This window comes from Xenopus laevis, chromosome 8S (assembly GCF_017654675.1).
Source record: "Xenopus laevis strain J_2021 chromosome 8S, Xenopus_laevis_v10.1, whole genome shotgun sequence".
NCBI classification, from domain to species: Eukaryota; Metazoa; Chordata; class Amphibia; order Anura; family Pipidae; genus Xenopus; species Xenopus laevis.
Genome location: NC_054386.1, coordinates 102,290,872 through 102,313,225, shown reverse-complemented (window position 1 = coordinate 102,313,225; position 22,354 = coordinate 102,290,872). Strand labels below are relative to the sequence as shown.

The 22,354-nt window shown below is 40.6% G+C and overlaps 1 protein-coding gene across 1 annotated transcript; it reads left to right on the top strand.

Annotated features, from left to right (window-relative positions):
* The first annotated feature begins 1,527 nt into the window (after positions 1 to 1,527).
* rorc.S (RAR related orphan receptor C S homeolog) lies at positions 1,528 to 20,701 on the top strand. Its single transcript, XM_018233589.2, has 10 exons — positions 1,528 to 1,815; positions 9,228 to 9,313; positions 10,733 to 10,874; positions 12,094 to 12,522; positions 14,332 to 14,453; positions 15,038 to 15,170; positions 16,331 to 16,438; positions 17,383 to 17,493; positions 18,902 to 19,011; positions 20,259 to 20,701. The coding sequence occupies exons 1-10, from the start codon at positions 1,806 to 1,808 to the stop codon at positions 20,403 to 20,405; spliced, it is 1,398 nt and encodes a 465-aa protein (XP_018089078.2). The 5' UTR covers positions 1,528 to 1,805; the 3' UTR covers positions 20,406 to 20,701.
* The last annotated feature ends 1,653 nt before the right edge of the window (positions 20,702 to 22,354 follow it).

Below are 22,354 nucleotides of genomic sequence, written 5' to 3'. Positions count from 1 at the left end.
ACAATCCTTATTGTACAGTTTAGGGACATCTGTAAGAACATGTAATGAGGAAGAAGAAGAAGAAGGACGCAAAGACTTTCGCATCACCACCTGAATCTCTTTATCAGACTGAAAGCAGCTAAGCTGGGGGGTCTACATAATAGAGCACAGGTAATAGAGTCACTACCTCACCAATGGGTAATCTGGCCACTAAAATTCCCCTAGTGTAACTAGTCACTTTGTATGATATCTGCTCTCTATAGTCTATTGTTCTACTGAAACAAAAACACTTTCTTCTATTGAACTTTCGGTATCGGTGTATGAACGGTGCGTGCTATATATATGCTCCCCTTTTTAGGTCTACTCTCATAGCCTGGGTAAGGATTCTTGCAATGTAAAAGCAATGAGAGATCCTTGTAAATGTAGACTAATGTACAGTGTTAGACTGTAGATCATGCCAAGAAATAAGAAGGGATGATGTTCTTCCAACAAGGTATTCTTGCTCTTCTCTATATACTTGTCAGTGCATCGTCAGCGAATTTCCTCTTCAAACCAACACAAAAGAGATACAAATAGGCTTGAGGAGATGTGCACGGGGGGTTATACAGCAAAATGTTGAGGTTCAGTGCTGTTTAGAGACTCATGTGCTTTGAGAAGAATGATGAAGTTAAGGATGGAGATATCTGTTGTGTAAGATGAACGGGGGTCAATGACGTAGTTAAGGTTGGAGATGAAGACTAAACCATAAGACCAGAGACAGTGTGTTAATTAGCTCAATATACTATAATGGATGAAGAAATAGGATCACTAGTCTAAAAGATCTCAGTTTACTAATGTTGAGGAGGGAAAGGTAGAGTAAGAGCACACAGGCCACTTATGTTAAAGGGATACTGTCATGGGAAAAAAAAATTCTTTCAAAATGAATCAGTTAATAGTGCTGCTCCAGCAGAATTCTGCACTGAAATCCATTTCTCAAAAGAGCAAACAGATTTTTTTATATTCAATTTTGAAATCTGACATGGGGCTAGACATTCTGTCAATTTCTCAGCTGCCCCTGGTCATGTGACTTGTGCACTTTAGGAGAGAAATGCTTTCTGGCAGGCTGCTGTTTTTCCTTCTCAATGTAACTGAATGTGTCTCAGTGGGACCTGGATTTTACTATTGAGTGTTGTTCTTAGATCTACCAGGCAGCTGTTATCTTGTGTTAGGGAGCTGCTATCTGGTTACCTTCCCATTGTTCTGTTGTTTGGCTGCTGGGGGGGGGAAGGGAGGGGGTGATATCAGTCCAACTTGCAGTACAGCAGTAAAGAGTGACTGAAGTTTATCAGAGCACAAGTCACATGACTTGGGGCAGCTGGGAAACTGACAATATGTCTAGCCCCATGTTAGATTTCAAAATTGAATATAAAAAAATCTGTTTGCTCTTTTGAGAAATGGATTTCAGTGCAGAATTCTGCTGGAGCAGCACTATTAACTGATGCGTTTTTTTCCCATGACAGTATCCCTTTAAGGATGAACAATGGAGTCCCTAAGATCAGGAAAGGTGCTGTTTAATAGGAGAAATTGGGTCCATGTATGATCAAAAAGTATAGGGCAAGAGATGTTTGACATTAAGATCTACTTACATTAAAGAACAAATCAACAGGAAGAAGCCAGGAAGACCATGACATTAAGGAGAGCCCTGTCTCTTATCTTGTAGATCATTCTCGCTGCTGAACAAGGAGGGAATATGTTGTGTTAATGAGCGAATAACACTCTGCGTTCTTGTCAAGTGGTTTGAATTTCCTCAGTAAATCCACAGAAAGGGGACAAATAGACTTGTACAGATGGGCAGAGGTTAGTATTTTATGGACGAGTCTCTGTATATCTCTGTCTATGTAGCTGATGATGAGGGTCACCCTAAACTTGTGCCTTCCTATTAGAGTGCATTTCCTTGCCATGGAATGGCCCTGAACTTCAACTGTGTGTAACACACCAAGATCTTTATCATAACAAAGTCTTACAGTTTCACGAGGCATAAACGGTGTTTGTTTTGTACCAATCTCATTATGTGTCACTATGGGGACAAGAGAGTAGACAAGACAAGCACAAGAAAATACAGTAGGGGGGTCTATATTTGCATTGCGGTTTATCACATTGTGTTTAACTAGATTCTATATCCTTCCTCAGGTGCCACCTGTTTATATTACCAACCTGTAAACTGCCCCCATTACTTCATGGGTGTTTTATGTTGCGCAAAGGGAGACCGATCCAACATAATAGAACAGAGAAATGGAAATTCACAATTAAAACTGAAATCTAATGTTTCTGTTTAAGAATTCCAAAAAGCTGTTCCACGCCTTAAAATGAAGCCTCTTCTTTCTTTTAATTTCAATTGTGACTTCTGGAAAGATTTTCTAGTGCACCAAGGAGTTTACACTATATAGGGGCCGATTCACTAAATGCGAGTGAAGGATTCGAAATAAAAAAAACTTCGAATTTCGAAGTATTTTTTGGGCTACTTCGACCATCGAATGGGCTACTTCGACCTTCGACTACGACTACGATTCGAACTAAAAATCGTTCGCCTATTCGAACATTCGATAGTCGAAGTACTGTCTCTTTAAAAAAAACTTCGACCCCCTAGTTCGCCATCTAAAAGCTACCGAAGTCAATGTTAGCCTATGGGGAAGGTCCCCATAGGCTTGGCTAATTTTTTTTGATCGAAGGATATTCCTTCGATCGTTGGATTTTAAACCTTCAATCGTACGATCGCAGTATTTGCGCTAAATCCTTCGACTTTGATATTCGAAGTCGAAGGATTTCAATTCCTAGTCGAATATCGAGGGTTAATTAACCCTCGATATTCGACCCTTAGTGAATCAGCCCCTAACTCTACAAATGGGTCTTAGTCCCTTTAAGTAATGATTCCTCCAACAATCCCAACTTGACCAGCCATCCTCCATAAATAAGATCTCTATTCCCTTTACTAGTTTTCTCTTTCTTGTCCCATAATGCACCTTTCTAAGACCGACATTTTTTTACTGCATATTCTAAATGGGGGCTTTCCACTACTTTATAAAATATACAGTTTTTCAGGTTTGCGGCATGTTACCCTACATTTTATTCCACATAATAATTCAATATATCATGTTTTACAATGCCATCGCTGGTCACCTTTCTAAACTGGTCCTATAGTAAATGTAACATCGTGATCATTTATCAACTCTTTTATAATTCTCACTCTATAATATAATTCTCTCTCTAAATCATTTCTCTGCTAATAATTTGTAAATGTCACAAGGTGACGACACTGATCTTTTTTTTAGCAATTTATAATTAAATGCAATTATTTGATTTTATTTTATAACTTAAAAAACTATTAAAATGGATAATATTTTTTCACCTCTTTAATGATACTGCAGTTTTTATTTGTAAAATGTTATATAAACGTCAATTATAATTTAAAAAATATCACTAGAGGCGGGAAATCAACGTTACAACATGTTTATAATAATATATATTCAAATTTGCATTTCATTATACTCATTATTAAATATTAAAATTAGCATTTAGATGAATTAAAAATGGTCCATTTTTACTGAGTTTTTACTGTCACAAAATAACAAAAATGGCATTGATACAAAAAAACTGAAATTGCATTAACTTTCTCCAAACAAAATCCTGTGATCTGTCCAGACCAGTGATAAAAATATTTTGTGAATGTAGTTTCAATATAAAAGCAGTTGACTGTTTAGATTTATTTTGGGACACTAAAGATAATTTGTTGGACCAAAAGGTGAAAACCTAAATTCTATAAACTCTTTTTAAGAATTTGTTTTCACTTTCTTTCCTACGTGTGAGAAGAAACGCAGCAAATTGCTGAATGTTGCTTGAAAGAAAAAGTCATTTCAGCCAAATAGACATCTAGACGATGCCCTTGTGAGAATGTCTATAATTAGGAATTCTGCTTTTAATTAGAAGTCACCTTTTTAGTGTTTTTTTGTTTTTTTTTAAAAAGAGAGCACTCAAACAGAGCTGTAAAATTAGTTCTGTATTTTTCCCGGTGGGTAAAATCTAAAAGTAAATTTTTCCAGAGACTTCAGACCAAGTAATTTACTGCAGTGTAAAGTTTATAATTAATCATTGTAATTATATAAAAGAGAATCAATCATTTCATATAGTGTCAAATAATTAAAGGATAATTCAAAACTGTTTGTGTAAAAATAATGCACGTGCATTAAGTGTGTGTGAACAATAGGTTTACTATTGCATTTTTCACTTATTGTATTTCATATATTATAATTAATTTTTAGGGGGGCTGTTGATTAAAATTCTTGTTGATGGAAAAAAAATTAAATCAAAACAATAGGAAATTTAATATGGAAAGGACTGAAATTCTATTGTTATAACACTGATATTTACTTCTATCTTCCAAAAACAATTTTTATAAATTCAGTTTTTAATTCACGTAGAACATAAATAAACTTTTCACACTGAGAAAAAATAAAATAAATGCTATATGAATGGTATTTAAGAAAGGAAATTAATCACTGAATTAGTTACCTCAAAAACAAAAAACTCATAGCACGGCCTATGCGATTACAAGTGAAACCATTTAGAAGAGGACATACACAGGATAGTGGGTAATAGTGCTGGGCTTAAAGTTTGTGTGAATAAGAACAATAAACAGGGCAGCAATGTGATAATTAGTTACTGAAGGAGATTTATGAGGGAATAGGGAGGGAAAACAGAGGGATTATAGGGGAGTGGGGCAGCTTGGGAGGGAACTGGTAGATAGAAAGACAGACATATAGATAGAGAATAGATAAATAAATATATGATAGATAGATAGATAGACAGATAGATAGATAGATAGATAGAGAATAGTTAATTAAATATGATAGATAGATAGATAGATAGATAGATAGATAGATGATAGATAGATAGAGAATAGATAATTAAATATGATAGATAGATAGATGATAAATAGATAGATATATGATAGATAGATGATATCTGATGATTGATAGATAGACAGATGATGAAAGATGATGATAGATAGATGATAGATGATATCTGATGATAGATAGATAGATAGATAGATAGATAGATAGATAGATAGATAGAGAGATAGATGGATAGATAGATAGATGATAAATAGATAGAGAATAGATAGATGATAAATAGATAGAGAATAGATAGATGATAGCTAGATGATGATAGATAGAAGATGGGGGAAGAGAAAAGGGGTTCGGGAGGAGATGAAAAATATAGGAGGGGACAGAAGACGGAGGATGGAGAGAAGGGAAAGAGTCGCAGATCAGGAAGCAAGTGTGTTTAGTAGAGCAAGAACCAGGAAAGAGTGTGTGTAGTAAAGCAAGAGAAAGGACAGAGTATGTGTATTAGAGTAAGAGTCACGGTAGAGTTTGTGTAGTAGAGTAAGAGTTAGGAACGAGTATGTGAAGTAGAGCAAGAACAAGGAAAGAGTGTGTGTTATAGAGCAAGAGCCAGGAGTGTGTGTATGTAGTAAAATAGAGTGTGTGTAGTAGAGCAAGAGACAGGACAAAGTGTGTAGTAGAGTTTACTCATACCAGAGTGGGGCCATGCTGTTGTTCAGATGAAAAAAACATTATTATTAGTTTTGCCTCAATTCCCATGTTACAGGGAAATCCTAAAATGTCACATTTCTGCTCCGTCACACATCACCCTGTTGTTATCTCTTACCCCCCCCCCCCCCAGCATCTGGATCCCATTGATGTGGTGTGTGGGGGTCTCTATCTCTCTGATAGGTCTCAGAGTACTGAAACAGTTACATTGTGACACCTGTGGGGGAGGCCCACCCGAGTGTGTATCCTTAGAGGGTGGGTGTGCAAGTTATAAATACACTGGGATAGTGATCAGGGGTGTGTTTTATGTTCTCCGCAGCCCTGACACTTCTTGCACACATAAAGGGTAACTTGAACATAGACTATATAACGGTATATATTTTATATATGACTGTTAGCTGTTACTATAAGAGACAATAGTGTGCTGACACATTCTATCCTCACTTATATATCCTTTGCAGGTCTTTATCTGGTTGCTAGGGCCACACTTAATTAGCAACCAGGCTGTGGTTTGAATGACAGAATGTGACGCACTGATATTGTAGTGAATGTTAATTGCAAGGCATTTCCTGAGAATGATTTCCCATATTGAACATACCCAAACTTATATGGCAATTGTACACAAATTTGTTGTGACAATGGTTTTTATTTCCCCCATTTTTTTGTCGCCGTCTCTTTAATATTTTTAGTGGATGCCTTCAGGAAATGTAGTTACAGAACCCCTTCCCGTAGTCACTATAATTATACTTCTACTTATATATACTGTGTGGGAGGGAGCTGCCATGTTGTTTCCTATAGTGCAATATTAGGGGTTTGGGCTCAAATAGATAAGGCTCAGGAGGGAACACATGCTTTACATATAGCTATCAAAAAGTTGGGGGGGTAATAGAAAAGAAGAGGGGACAAGAGAAATATAGAAGGGGAGAGAAGAGGGAGGATGGGGGAGAGTAAGGCCAAACAGTTGGGGGAGAAAAGGAAAGGAGAGGGGATGAGAGAGAGAAGGAGAGAAGGGAAAGGGGGTTAGGGAGTAGAGAGACCGATGGGGGAGAGGAGAAATATAGAAGGGGAGAGAAGAGGGAGGATGGGGAGAGTAAGGCCAAACAGTTGGGGAGAAAAGGAAAGGAGAGGGGATGAGAGACAGAAGGAGAGAAGGGAAAGGGGGTTAGGGAGTAGAGAGACTGATGGGGGAGAGGAGAAATATAGAAGGGGAGAGAAGAGGGAGGATGGGGGAGAGTAAGGCCAAACAGTTGGGGGAGAAAAGGAAAGGGGATGAGAGACAGAAGGAGAGAAGGGAGAGGGGGTTAGGGAGTAGAGAGACAAATGGGGGAGAGGAGAAATATAGAAGGGGAGAGAAGAGGGAGGATGGGGGGAGAGTAAGGCCAAACAGTTGGGGGAGAAAAGGAAAGGAGAGGGGATGAGAGACAGAAGGAGAGAAGGGAAAGGGGGTTAGGGGAGCAGAGAGACAAATGGGGGAGAGGAGAAATATAGAAGGGGAGAGAAGAGGGAGGATGGGGGGAGAGTAAGGCCAAACAGTTGGGGGAGAAAAGGAAAGGAGAGGGGATGAGAGACAGAAGGAGAGAAGGGAAAGGGGGTTAGGGGAGCAGAGAGACAAATGGGGGAGAGGAGAAATATAGAAGAGGAGAGAAGAGGGAGGATGGGGGAGAGTAAGGCCAAACAGTTGGGGGAGAAAAGGAAAGGAGAGGGGATGAGAGACAGAAGGAGAGAAGGGAAAGGGGGTTAGGGGAGCAGAGAGACAAATGGGGGAGAGGAGAAATATAGAAGAGGAGAGAAGAGGGAGGATGGGGGAGAGTAAGGCCAAACAGTTGGCATGGATAGAAGAGGAGAAGAAGAGAAATACACAGAAGGATAAAAAGATATATCAGAAGAGAAATAGGAAGCAGACAAGGAAAGATAACATTTTAACCATTACCGAGTGGAACCAACAAGCCCAGTCCAATGCTGTATCATCACTAGCAGTTGGGCAGGTTTTATTTGGACAACATGTTGACCTTGAGTCTTTGTTCAAAGTCATCTATTATGTAACTAAGAGTGTAACTAAGAGTGTAACTAAGTGTGTGTATGTTATTATATACACACTGGCTAAGGGAAGGTTGGAGAGTGTAGAGACACTGGTTATTAGTTAGAATGGGTCAGTACCATTATTTATTGAGTTTTGAGCCAGGTGCCCCAGTAACAGATGAGGAGGACGTAGCACCTTGGGGTGAGAGCTCAGGGGGGATGGAGAGCAGGGGGGCTGTGGCTGGAGGTCTCGCTCCTCGAGTGCTGGGATGTGGTTGACCTTTTCTAGGGCTCAGGCTTCCCGTCAGGATGGGGCAGATAAAAGGGAGAGTTACCGGCAGCCGTGGCTGAGAGAGGCTCCTGAGTAATAATATGTGGCCGCAGGTTTGTCATTGTGACTCAGAGTGAGATGTCGCCTCTCGCTCAGCTTTGTTTCACACCCACAGAAAAACCTAGACTTACACAACTGCCACCCGGGGGGGGCAGCTTCTGAAATATCCTGTCTAGGGCCAGCACTTTGTGATGGGGGGCCACTAGGGGGGTGGTGACAAGTAGGGGGCATGGGGGGCCCTGTGGCAGAAGCCCTGGTGGACCTCAAGTCTGATACTGTCAGTTAATGTCTGCTTTATTGTTTCATGAGTCAGGATCAGCAGTGCAGGAGTAGAAAATAACCAGACAGATATTGCTTTCAAACTTAGGGGCAAATTTACTAAAGTGTGAAGTGATAATGCGCCAACATGATGTCATTTCGGTCCTTTGACGATTTACTAACGGGGCACAGGCGTAACTTCGCTAGCAAAAGAGATCGACACTAGCGCAACTTTGCACTCTAACGCAGGCGAATTTGCGATCTGGCGAACGGACGTAACTGCGCAAATGCGAATTTTACTGAACGTTAGCTGTTCCGCCAAACTTGCCTTCACCACCTCAGATCAGGCGAAGTGCAATCGAGTGTATAGGATTTCCTCAATCTTTATGTTGAAAAATGTCCCAAAAAACGCAGGCGTCTTTCCACTTTTTCAGGGTGACAGGCTGCAAAAGTGCATAAAATTTTTTTTGGGTACCCAGGTTCCCCCCTACATTTCCTAAGATATGGCACATAAACTATACAGTGGGCTCATGTGTAGGGCAATATAACAACTCTATTTTATTTTATTAAGGTTCCCTGGACTTGTGTAGTGTAATGTATTTGCTGCAACATATACGTCCATTGTACTTTAACTTCCCGCCATATGCAAATTAGTCAACGCTAACGAAACTTCGCTTTTGCTTGGCGCAGTAACGATAGCGCAACTATCTGGGGACGTTGCTTAGAATTACATTTTCTCTACATGCCATAGGATTTTAATATTGCCTTTACTTTCCCTTTAATAGTTAGATTTCTGCGAACCTCCTTTTCAATAAGATTTCAATAAGGGAGAGAACTTTCGCAGAACTCTAATGATAGTGGGCTGTGCCAGTGATAGAGTCAAAAACGATGTTGTGGAATTATCGATGCAATATCTGCACAGTCAGACGGTGGGAGGTCTCCCTTGTAGTGGGTTTGTCAGTGGAAATGTTCAAGAAACAAACAATTGCAAGAATCTATCTCCCCACTATTGTTACTTATTGTGTCTTTATCCCGCCCTCTCCCCCCCGTAGCTCAGATTGAAGTGATTCCGTGTAAGATTTGCGGAGATAAGTCATCGGGGATCCACTACGGTGTCATTACCTGTGAGGGATGTAAGGTATGAAACCCTGGTACTGGCTTGTTCTGGGCTAAATAAGGGAGAAGGAATGTTCTGGGCACACAATAAGCTATACCCTCATACTGTACTGTCTAAGGGAATCAATATGGCACCTCCCTCCTCCCATATGTATAAATACAAATATACAGAGAAGGAATGTTCTGGGCACACAATAAGCTATACCCTCATACTGTACTGTCTAAGGGAATCAATATGGCACCTCCTCCTCCCATATGTATAAATACAAATATACAGAGAAGGAATGTTCTGGGCACACAATAAGCTATACCCTCATACTGTACTGTCTAAGGGAATCAATATGGCACCTCCCTCCTCCCATATGTATAAATACAAATATACAGAGAAGGAATGTTCTGGGCACACAATAAGCTATACCCTCATACTGTACTGTCTAAGGGAATCAATATGGCACCTCCTCCTCCCATATGTATAAATACAAATATACAGAGAAGGAATGTTCTGGGCACACAATAAGCTATACCCTCATACTGTACTGTCTAAGGGAATCAATATGGCACCTCCTCCCATATGTATAAATACAAATATACAGAGAAGGAATGTTCTGGGCACACAATAAGCTATACCCTCATACTGTACTGTCTAAGGGAATCAATATGGCACCTCCTCCTCCCATATGTATAAATACAAATATACAGAGAAGGAATGTTCTGGGCACACAATAAGCTATACCCTCATACTGTACTGTCTAAGGGAATCAATATGGCACCTCCTCCTCCCATATGTATAAATACAAATATACAGAGAAGGAATGTTCTGGGCACACAATAAGCTATACCCTCATACTGTACTGTCTAAGGGAATCAATATGGCACCTCCTCCTCCCATATGTATAAATACAAATATACAGAGAAGGAATGTTCTGGGCACACAATAAGCTATACCCTCATACTGTACTGTCTAAGGGAATCAATATGGCACCTCCTCCTCCCATATGTATAAATACAAATATACAGAGAAGGAATGTTCTGGGCACACAATAAGCTATACCCTCATACTGTACTGTCTAAGGGAATCAATATGGCACCTCCTCCTCCCATATGTATAAATACAAATATACAGAGAAGGAATGTTCTGGGCACACAATAAGCTATACCCTCATACTGTACTGTCTAAGGGAATCAATATGGCACCTCCTCCTCCCATATGTATAAATACAAATATACAGAGAAGGAATGTTCTGGGCACACAATAAGCTATACCCTCATCCTCCCATATATATAAATACAAGCACCCTGAGAAGATCTTTCTGTGTATAACAAGCTATAGCCTCATACTGTACTTTACATTTAAGAGAAAACACATTAAATAATAAATAAACACCTTTTACCTTTTCTCAGCAATGTGGGAGACTGTTACTTGACCTCTATTTTACCATAGGGATTTTTCCGGCGGAGCCAGCATGGAAAGTTGATTTACTCGTGCAGCCAACAGCAAAGCTGCCACATTGATCGTTCCAGCCGGAACCGTTGCCAGCACTGCCGGTTGCAGAAATGTTTAGCTCTGGGCATGTCACGGGAAGGTGAGACAAGTAGTCTATCAGCCCCACACACCCAGGGCCATGCTACTGAACATGCCTGTCCTCCAAAGAAATTCATCTTCTCTCTACACCATCCCATGTAACTTCTCACTTTTTTTCTTCAGTTTCTCTTCTCAACTTACCTTGCTCTTTTCATTTCATTAGCTTTACGTTTCAACTTCCCCCCTCTATTTTATTTCTTTATTTTTATTTTGCATTCCCATCTCTCTTACTTCTTCTCTTGATCTTCACCCTTCTGATTCTTTCTCCATCATCACCTCAATCTTCTCCTCCCTCTTAATATACTTCTTCTGACCATCTGCTCTCTTATTATTCCTTCCACTTTCTCCCACTCTTCTCTCCATTCATTTTATGCTTGCTCTTCTCTCCATTCTGAAATTTAATCTTTCATTGATTTTCTCTTTTCTCAACCCCAAAAAATGGAGAAATGAATTGGAATTGACACGCTTGCTCACATATTCATAATAATGCACAGTTAGAGTGGGTCCCAAAGTTTTGCAGGTTTGTTCCTATTTATAGGCCTCCCTCTTCATGATGTTGATTTCTACAGTATCTTTGGGATAGGAGACTTAAATATTTCCCAACCAATGCGTCAGGGGCCAATATTCTTCCCCTTGTTTGATGAGAGAATGTGAGCACTTCATTGGTAAACACATATCTAAATCATCACAAAGACATTTTCATTGCACAAATTCTTTGTTGTTTAGGTGATTGTGGGTGAGAATTTGGGTCACCCAACTATCCATGTCCCCGGGCAACCACAGGATGTCTCTTTTGGCTAATGGGGGCTCTTGTGAGCAGGGGGGCAGGAAAGTGACGACACAATATGTATTGTGCAAACAACTGATTTCCATCACAGACCCAGGATGTTCTGAAGCCAGTCTTGCACAAAACAAAGTCCTACCAATTGGCCTGATTCATTAACCTTTATCTAGTAAGTCATGGATAGGGCCTGGTTCCCTGCTTGTAGAAATCACATGAGTTAATTGAATTATTTCTGGGGCCATGGTGAGGAACACACTCACACCATGCTTTGATTGGACTGTTAGCACACTACACTGTGTTTAAACAGGACTCAAAACTCCTCCTGGAGCCTAGAGTTAAGCAGAGGAACTATGGTTCTGGCAGGGAATTTATGCCAATTGTTTTTGTGTACTAGAGATTCCACTAAAAGACCTCAGCTTTCAACTTTCCATTGTAGCCGTGAAGTTTGGGCGCATGTCTAAGAAGCAGAGGGATCTTTTGCAAGCTGAGATGCAGCCTCACTTAATTCCCTTCAGTGCTGATACCCAAGGAGACATGATTGATCTTCCCTCATCTTCTGAGCTGCCAGCACCCTTTGTATCTGTCTCATGGACTGGACATGGCAAATGGGACACTGCCTGTTCAGCTCGGCCATGCCCAGGGCCCAGAACTCATCCTTTAGTCCAGAATTGCCACCCAGAGAAACTACAGACAGAGACGGTGAGCCGAAAGTCTTATCTTAGAGACCATCAGCCTTACCTTGAGCATTTAAGGCTAAACACCTTTCAAAGACTTCCTCCCTCTATCCAGAGTCCGGAATGTTATGGGAGCCCAAACTTTTCCAGCTGCATTATATTAGACCGTCTGAATTCTGCTGTAGAGCTGGGTAAGTACATGGGTTGGTATAACATCTCCTGCTCCACCAGTATTAGGTGGCCAGTGCCATTTACTGCACATATTCTTCTACACTAGTCATGGCCACCATTAAAGGGATACTGTCATGGGAAAAAAATTTTTTTTCAAAATGAACCAGTTAATTTTTTATATTTAATTTTGAAATCTGACATGGGGCTAGACATTTTGTCAGTTTCCCAGATGCCCCAGGTCATGTGACTTGTGCCTGCACTTTAGGAGAGAAATGCTTTCTGGCAGGCTGTTGTTTCTCCTACTCAATGTAACTGAATGTGTCTCAGTGAGAACTGGATTTTACTATTGAGTGTTGTTCTTAGATCTACCAGGCAGCTGTTATCTTGTGTTAGGGAGCTGCTATCTGGTTACCTTCCCATTGTTCTGTTGTTAGGCTGCTGGGGGGAAAGGGAGGGGGTGATATCACTCCAACTTGCAGTAAAGAGAGGCTGAAGTTTATCAGAGCACAAGTCACATGACTGGGGGCAGCTGTGAAATTGGCAATATGTCTAGCCCCATGTCAGATTTCAAACATATATATAAAAAAAATCTGTTTGCTCTTTTGAGAAATGGAATTCAGTGCAGAATTCTGCTGGAGCAGCACTATTAACTGATTCATTTTGAAAAAAAATGTTTTTCCCATGAAAGTATCCCTTTAAGGATGGAGCTGTTAATACTGTAGGGGTCTGGGCAATTTTAACTGCAGTCCTCCATGTTCCACGGAGTCTAACCAGTAAATGTCCAAGTGCTGACATAGGTATTTATATACAGGGAATTTCATTCTAGAAAAGTGGTATATTTTATGCTGCATTAATTGTTAGTATATAAGTGCAGGGAAGGGTCAGGGGTCATGCTCCTCCCAAGCTATTATTGGGGGAGGGAGCTGCCTGTATCCTAAATAATAATATTCCATGTAAGAATTATTTTTGTCGCCAGTGATGCCAACTTTCCTTATCAAATCATTGGCTCCTCAATGGTAAGTGAATATTATATAAACACTAGGAACAACACAAAGTTCACAGCATCTGCACTTACCTAAGAGCACTTAGTATTAAACGAGAATTTGATAAGGGAATTTGGTTGCATATATACCAGTGCAACCTGCACTCTACCTCTAAATTAATTAATTAGCCATGTAGGTGTGGATTTAATTATAAGTCCAGGCGAGGCAGCATCCTGTTAAATAATTAAATCAAATTTCAGGGTTATATATATTACAGCAAGAGGGTTAGTCAGCCCTCCAGAGGCTGCAGAACTACAATTGCCAAGAACCAAGGTAAACTGCTTTGTATTATGGACTGGCAGCAAGCTGTATGTCCTTCTACAGACATTTGGAAACAAACCTTTCCATTAAAAAGAGAAAACCTAAATTCAAGCAGAGGTCCCCTCTTACGGTCACCCTCCTCTCTCCCCATTATGGTAGTTTGGCTCCACCCCCTGCACAACTTTCAAAAATGCAGAGTTGCACAACTGGTGGTTGCCATGACTGATGCTCAACTTTCATTCCCCTGGGACCATTGAAAGGGGTTTGTGTTCGAACCTGAACATCTTCGAAAGTAAATACTGCTGGTCATCAATCTTTACCAGAGAGAAGAGGACCTGATGGGTACCAAGCTCATTGTGCAACTCAGCATTTTCAACTTAGAATGAAGAAGCAGGATCGTCTTCAGTTGTGGAGAAGGGAGGGAGGACAGTAGAAGGGACTCCTGCTTACATTTTGAGTTTGACTCTCTTTCAACCACACTGAGCAGTCGCAACTCTCATTTTACATTTCCTTCCACACCTGCAGACCTCCTCATGCAGAATGTTGTATGTGCCCACCAAGAGACGTGTAAGTTTCACCAGGAGAGTCTACAAATGAGGAGATGGGAAGCATTTAGCCCAGCTGAAATACAAAGCTTTCAACAGAAGGTAACGCCCCCAGGGTTGGCATGAGGCAAACACAGTGATAAACACCAATGAGCAGATGCTTGGATGGTTTAGAGCAGGGTTCCCCAACCTTTTTTACTGGTGAGCCACATTTAAATGTAAAAAGATTTGGGGAGCAACACAAGCATGGAAAAATCCCTTGGGGTAACAAATAAGGGTTGTGATTGGCCATTTGGTAGCCCTGGCAGCCTACAGGAGTCTCTTCTTGGCACTATACTTGGGTTTTATGCAATTAAAGCTTGTTTCCAAGACTGGAATTCAAAAATAATCACCTGCTTTGAGGCCATTGGGAGCAACATCCAAGGTGTTGGAGAGCAACATGTTACTCACGAGCTACTGGTTGGGGATCACTGGTTTAGAGGGTATTTGGAGATGCTTAGAGACAAAAACTCTTGCTACATATGTGCCTGTCTACTTTCTTCCAGTTATGTCCCTGCCATCTTTAATATCCTTCCAAACCCCTGTAAAGTCTATTTAATTTCTCAAACAACGGTGCAAATATAGCATCATAGAGAAGGTTTTGGTGGGGCATAGGAGAATTCACCTGTGTGTATATTTTTGGGCAGACCCTGGACGAGATGTGGGAACGCTGTGTGTGTCAAATCAACGAGGCCATCCAGTATATTGTAGAGTTTGCCAAACGTCTTAATGGCTTCTTGGAACTGAATCCCAATGACCAGATCGTTCTTCTGAAAGCTGGTAACCTTGCATTTTGTTCTTTTCTCTTCGTGTTTCTTCACCATTTTCAAGAAAAAAAAACTAGCCCTTTCTTTTTTTAAGAATATTCCGAAACGTAATAGATCTCTCTTGCCAAACCCTAACAGGTCACTAATTCATAAAGAACACCACAATACTTATAGGACTCCCCTTTATAGTTACAGATTCTTAATCCCCCATGTATATCTTTCATGGGTAGAGAGCTCCTCGACCATTACCCCCAACCTCCCCAACCCTCACCGTTATCTCATTCATGGGTACAGTCCCAACCCTCACAGGTCTCTCTTTGTGGATACTGGGCTCCCCAAACCTCATATGCCTCTCCTTTATGGGCACAGGGTACACACAAAGGCCTTGCCTTCATGGGAACATTGCTCCTCAACCCTCACTGGACTCTTCTTCATGGGTAAATGTCTTCCCAACTCATGGAGGTCTTGTTTTCATGATTCACGACCACCTAAACTTCAGAGCTGTCTATTTTATGGTTTCAGAAGTCCCAAAACATTACTGGTCTTTTCTTCATGTGTATAGAGCTTTCCATCCCTCAGAGCTCTGTCCTTCATAGGCACATATTATTCCAAACCTCACCTTAAGCCTCCTAGGTCTCTCCTTAAAAAATAATTAAACCTTTTCATGTTTATGTAAAATTGTTCAGGCTCACTTTTGCAAGTTATAATTTTTTCAGTTTCTGTGCTATTTAAGTTTGTATTAACTGCCAATAAAATTAATTACTTAACAGCAGAGACACCTTCTGGTCAGTTCCTGTAACTGTACAGTCAAAGAGATAAACCTTCAGAAGGAAAACAGAGATGAGAAGCCTCCGTTGTCCTTTTCCATCTCCTTCCTAAGCAGATCAACATCACAACAATTGGCTGTTTTTGTAGTTACTGGAACTGACCAGCAGGCAGTGCTGTTCCAAGATTAATTATAATCATATTTAATGAAAGTGTGCAAAGCTCTGAATTGGAAAAAAAGTAATTGTTAATTAACAAACTGCTTAGAAAAGCACTCTAACACCTCACAGGTCTCTTCTTCATATGTGGAATGATGCCTGTTTTACTCTTGGGAACAGATCATGAGTCTCATGTGTGTATATTGATCTCCATATTGCATTTTAAATAACGTTTGTGCATTTCTTGTAGGCGCTATGGAGCTGCTCCTTATTAGAATGAGCCGCGCTTTCAACTGCTACAACAGCACCATATATTTTGAAGGCAAATATGCTCCTCTGGAACTTTTCCAATCACTCGGTGAGACGCAGGAATCCTGCACGTTCCGATTGGTAAAAACACGTGTATGATACAGTATTACTGAACTGATAGAGTGACCCTGACATGGGTAATTATACAATGGGGCTCATTTATCAACACTGGGCAAATTTACCCATGGGCAGGTACCTATAGCAACCAATCAGTGATTAGCTTTTTAAAGCCAGCTGCAAGTAGAATAATAAATGCAGCAATCTGATTGGTTTCCAGGGGTTACTGCCCATGGGCAAATTTGCCCAGTGTTGATAAATGAGCCCCAATGTGTTGACTTATATACATTATATTTCTGGTCGGCAGCAGAACTGCACTGGCACGGCGTCTCTGACAAATGAAGATGTTTGGAATTAGTACTAAGGGATCTACAGAAAGTATAAGAGATGCCTAGGGGCTGATTTATCAAGGGTCGAATATCGAGGGTTAATTACCCCTCGATATTCGACTAGGAATTGAAATCCTTCGATTTCGAATATCGAAGTCGAAAGGATTTAGCGCAAATACTACGATCGTACGATCGAAGGATTATTCCTTCGATCGAACGATTAAATCCTTCGAATCGAACGATTCCAAGGATTTTAATCCAACGATCGAAGGAATAATCCTTCGATCAAAAAAAGTTAGGCAAAGCCTATGGGGATCTTCCCCATAGGCTAACGATGACTTCGGTAGGTTTTAGCTGCCGAACTAGGGGGTCGAAGTTTTTTTTAAAGAGACAGTACTTCGACTATCGAATGGTCGAATAGTCGAACGATTTTTCATTTGAATCCTTTGATTCGAAGTCGTAGTCGTAGGTCGAAGTAGCCCATTCGATGGTCGAAGTAGCCCAAAAAACACTTCGAAATTCGAAGTTTTTTTACTTCGAATCCTTCACTCGAAGTTAGTGAATCGGCCCCCTAATGTATGACATCATTTCTTTTTTCTTCCTACAGGCTGCAATGACCTCATTAGCGCCATGTTTGACTTGTGCCATTCATTGTGTGCTCTGAATCTATCTGAACATGAAATGGCCGTCTTCAGCTCCATCATTCTTCTGGATCCAAGTAAGAACTCGCCACTGTTTCTCTCCACTCTCCGATGTGTCTGATATTTATTATATTAGGCCATAAAGCTTTTCCACAGGCTGTTGGCCTCACATCAAGTACACTCTCCTGTTCCCCATATCACTGACACGAGTGCAGCCATTGTGTTCACTATAGACAGACTGAAACTGTTTATAATACACAAAAGCCATGAATATCCTGTAAATTATATCCTTATAAACGGTGAGTTCTGATGTCATCAGTTATAAACGGTGAGTTCTGATGTCATCAGTTATAAACGGTGAGTTCTGATGTCATTTCTGTCACATGACTCACTGAAACTTGTGTATTATAATAAATAAAGTACCCCCAGTTGTAAAATATGAGGATATTAGAAGTTACCTCGGAGTTCCATGACCTGTATAACTCGGCCTTCGGCCTCGTACTTTTATATGGTCATGAAACTCCTCGGTAACTAATAATATCCTTATATTTTACAAGAGGGGGTACTTTATTCACTATATAATGACAACTTATTTAAAGTCCAATAAGTGCAGCCATAATCCTTAGCCTAGAAACTAATGGCGATGTATGACCCCGGACTAGCGCAGGTCGTTGTGTATTATTTATCTTCTGCACAGTGTCATTGGGTGGGGAATAAGTAAATAAGAAACAGGTGAACCATGGGGTGAGCTAAAATAATCTAAAGTGTGGGGGTAACAATAAAGTAAATTAAGTATTAATTACTTTAATATATTAAAAGGTTTCCTGTCCTCAACTCTAGCACATAACTAATCATTTAGGGGGCCGATTCACTAACTTCGAGTGAAGGATTCGAAGTAAAAAAACTTTGAATTTTTGTGCTCCTCGACTATCGAATTGCCGTAAATTCGCCTGAGTAGAATGATTAGAATGGATCGAGTGCAAAAACGCTGCGACTATAGGCCATTCGATAGTCGAAGTACTGGATCGAGCGCAAAAACGCTGGTACTATTCGCCCATTCGATAGTCGAAGTACTGTCTCTTTTAAAAATACTTCGACTGCCTACTTCGCCACCTAAAACCTACCGAATTGCTTTAAAAGCCTATGGGAAAGTCCGATAGGCTTGTTTTCCAAGTTTTTGATCGAATAAAAAGGCATTCGAGCGAATGAAAATCCTTCGAGCGAATATTCGATCGAGCGCCTATTCGCCTGGCGAATATTCGCCAATTCGACTATTCGCCAGCGCATAAATTCACCCAAATTGCCTATTCGATTCTATTCCCCACTCGAATTTCGAGGGATTTAACCCCTCGAAATTCGACCCTTGATGAATTTGCCCCTTAATGTAAATTGAATGAAGTCTTACAAAATGCCTATGTTGAACATTAGATGTGTGTTAGAAGTGTGGGAACCAGATTTGCCTTACCTTTTTTTTCTATTTTCCAGGCCAGCCCTGGCTACAAGAAAAAGAAAAGGTAGAGCGTCTCCATGTGAAACTAGAATTATCCTTCAGACAAATGTTGAGAAGGACTCGTCGAGAATCTATTCTTTGCAAGGTGACAGACTATCCTGTCTCAGTACTCTCTTTAATAGATAAGAGGTATAGAGCAGCTCTCTTAACCTTCTTAACCTCACAAACATCTCCTTCATGGGCACAGATCTTCTAAACCTTATGTCTCTCCTTCATTGGTGTATAGTTCCCTGAAGCTAAACCTCATTGTGTCATTCATGGACAGACATCTCCCTAACTCTCACAGCTCTGTCATTCATGGGTACACAGTTCCCCAAACCTCACATGTATCTTTTTTGAATGGTGCAGAGTTCACCAAACTATACAGGTTTTTACTCAATGGGTGCAGAGCTCTCCAACCCACAAGTATCTCATTGATGGGTGAAGACATTCACAAACACTACAAGTCTTTACTTATGGGTCCAATATCCCCAATGCTTTTAGGTCTATTATTCGTAGATGCAAGGCTTAAAAATACCACACAATGTTTCTTCATGCTTAGAGAGCTCCCCAAATTCCCTGCTTTCTCCTTCATGGGTGCAGAATGCCTTAACTCTTAGCTCTGTCACTCATGTTTATCTTTTACATGCACAGAGCTCCTTAAGCCTCTCAAATATCGTCTTCATTAGTAGTTTACCAAACTTCTACATAAATATAGATCACACAAGTTTCTCCATCATTAGTGCAGAACTCTTGAAACTCTTCAAAGTCCCTTCTTCATTGGTACAGAGCTCCCTAATCTGCATGGGGTTCTCTCTCTACAGAGGTCCTCAAACTTCACACATTTCTTGGTCATTGCTACACAGCTCCCCCAAAGTGCAGAGGTCTTTCCTTCATGTATACAAAGCTTCCAAGCTTTGCATGTCTCTCCTTACTGTGCATAGAGCGCCACAAACCTCATAGGTCTCTTTGTAATGAATTTAGGGTAATCTCATACCCCAAAAGCCGCTCCATCACAAGAACACTGCTACTTTAACCTTGCAAGTCTTTCCTACAGGGGTGTAAAGCTTCCCAAACCCCATTGACCTTTCCTTCATCGGTGAGAGATTCCTACGTCTCATAGAGTTATCTTTTCATGCAACTAACGAAATCTTTTTGTTTTTTTTTTACTCCTAATGTAGGTGAGTGATGCTCAGAGATGCACAATAGTCGCAGCTGTTTATTTTTTCAACTCCAATGTTAATTATTTGAGCAACATCTTGAACACTGTAGAAAGGTTCTCGATTTCCTTCATAACCCACAATTAAAAGTTATTTAATCCTCATTAATATTTACTGTATATTTCTCTTCCAGCTTCCACAAAAGGGGAGACTGCTCAGCATCTGTCAGCTGCATATGGAGAAGCTGAATATTTTCCGGCAGATGTATCCCGGCATTGCGTGGGAGAGATTCCCCCCTCTCTACCAAGAGTTGTTTGTTTCAGAGACAGAGAACCCTTGAAACATAATGGAGACCTGGATTTCTCTCTGCTCCTTTAGAAGATGTGTCCTTTTGCTCTCCACAATTTTGAAGGCATTCGGTTCTGTTAATGTTCAAGAGGAACAAAGGAACCAGGATTTTTCCTTTAATGAACCTTCATGCTTGATATCATATGAAAGTGCACAACTTAATATAAATGAACTAAACCAATCACTTGTTTAAGCAGATTCCTTGTTGCTCTAGAACTGTAGCCAGGGACAGCAGAGTACCGTATATACTCGAGTATAAGCCGAGTTTTTCAGCCCCCAAAATATGCTGAAAAACTCTACCTCGTCTTATACTCGGGTCAAAAAAAAAAAAAACGCAAAAACGGTCACCGGCGTCTAAGAGTAGTCGCCGGCGTCCAAGAGTAGTCGCCGGCGTCCAAGAGTAGTCGCCGGCGTCCAAGAGTAGTCGCCGGCGTCCAAGAGTAGTCGCCGGCGTCCAAGAATAGTCTCCAAGAATATTCGCCGGCGTCCAAGAATGGTCGCCGGCATCCAAAAACGAGACGCCGGCACCTCCAATGGGAGCAGAAACCCTCAATTTTTTGATTGAAACTTACCAGAAGCTGCTGCATTTCTCACCCTAGGCTTATACTCGAGTCAATAAGCTTTCCCAGTTTTTGGAGGTAAAATTAGGTACCTCGGCTTATACTTGGGACGGCTTATACTCCAGTATATACGGTAAGCCAAATGCATTCCAACCAGTGCTTTCACTTTTATAACCTGAATTCTGATTAGCTGACTGGCATTTGGCCTTGTGTGATAAGTATATCATAGGGCTACTATACTACCCACCATCCCTTCAGCCTTATGTCTCGTAGGTTAGAACCTCGCTTTTATTCCAGGACCTTCTTCAGCAGCTCTCTGTTTGTTGAAGCCTTCAATTCTACTTCCGTCCTAAGGGTCCGTAGTGTGGACCTCCTCTTCTCCAAGCCCAGGCTAATAAACTGGATAGTAAATATATCTGCTCTATTCATTTTCTGTTTGAGAAATGACATTGTAGGTGTAATACTGATCATGGATGTACTTAATCCTCTGATAATAACTATATACTGTAGCTTTTCTGTCCTAATTGATTTCTATAATAAAATCCATGATGACCATGCGTTGGCCAAAAGAAATGTTTTTATTAAACTCCAGGGCAGGGCAGATTTACTTAAGGGGGGAAGTGGCCGTCGATAACGAAAATTCGCCAGAAATACCGTCTGCAGGGACATTGGACAATGAATTTGACAGAACTTTAAGGGCCCGATTCACCAAGGGTCGAATATCGAGGGTTAATTAACCCTCGATATTCGACTGGGAATTAAAATCCTTCGACTTCGAATATCGAAGTCGAAGGATTTAGCGCAGATCGAACGATCGAAGGATTATTCCTTCGATCGAACGATTAAATCCTTCGAATCATTCGATTCGAAGGATTTTAATCCAACGATTGAAGGAATATCCTTCGATCAAAAAAACTTAGGAAAGCCTATGGGGACCTTCCCCATAGGCTAACATTGCGTTCGGTAGGTTTTAGATGGCGAACTAGGGGGTCGAAGCTTTTTTTAAAGAGACAGTACTTCGATTATCGAATGGTCGAATGATTTTTAGTTCGAATCCTTCGATTCGAAGTCGTAGTCGAAGGTCGAAGGTGCCCATTTGAAGGTCGAACTAGCCCAAAAAACACTTCGAAATTCGAAGTTTTTTTACTTCGAATCCTTCACTCGAAGTTAGTGAATCGGCCCCTAACTCTTTCGCCAGAGTTTCCTTCGCCACCTTAGACCTGGCAAACTGATAAGATGAAGCCAAATCCTCCTCAATCTTATGTCTGTGACATTATATCTTGTATGCTGGAAAATCATAAAAAATTGTTAAAAAATAAAAACGCTGGAATTTTTTCTGTAGTCTTATAATTATTATTGATTAAAAACTTTTGTTTTAACA

Excerpts from the sequence above, each read along its gene's own strand:
- rorc.S (XM_018233589.2), top strand. Across the intron at positions 14,454-15,037 it reads TACAAAGCTTTCAACAGAAG|ACCCTGGACGAGATGTGGGA; the intron begins GTAACGCCCCCA and ends ATTTTTGGGCAG. Across the intron at positions 17,494-18,901 it reads CATCATTCTTCTGGATCCAA|GCCAGCCCTGGCTACAAGAA; the intron begins GTAAGAACTCGC and ends TCTATTTTCCAG.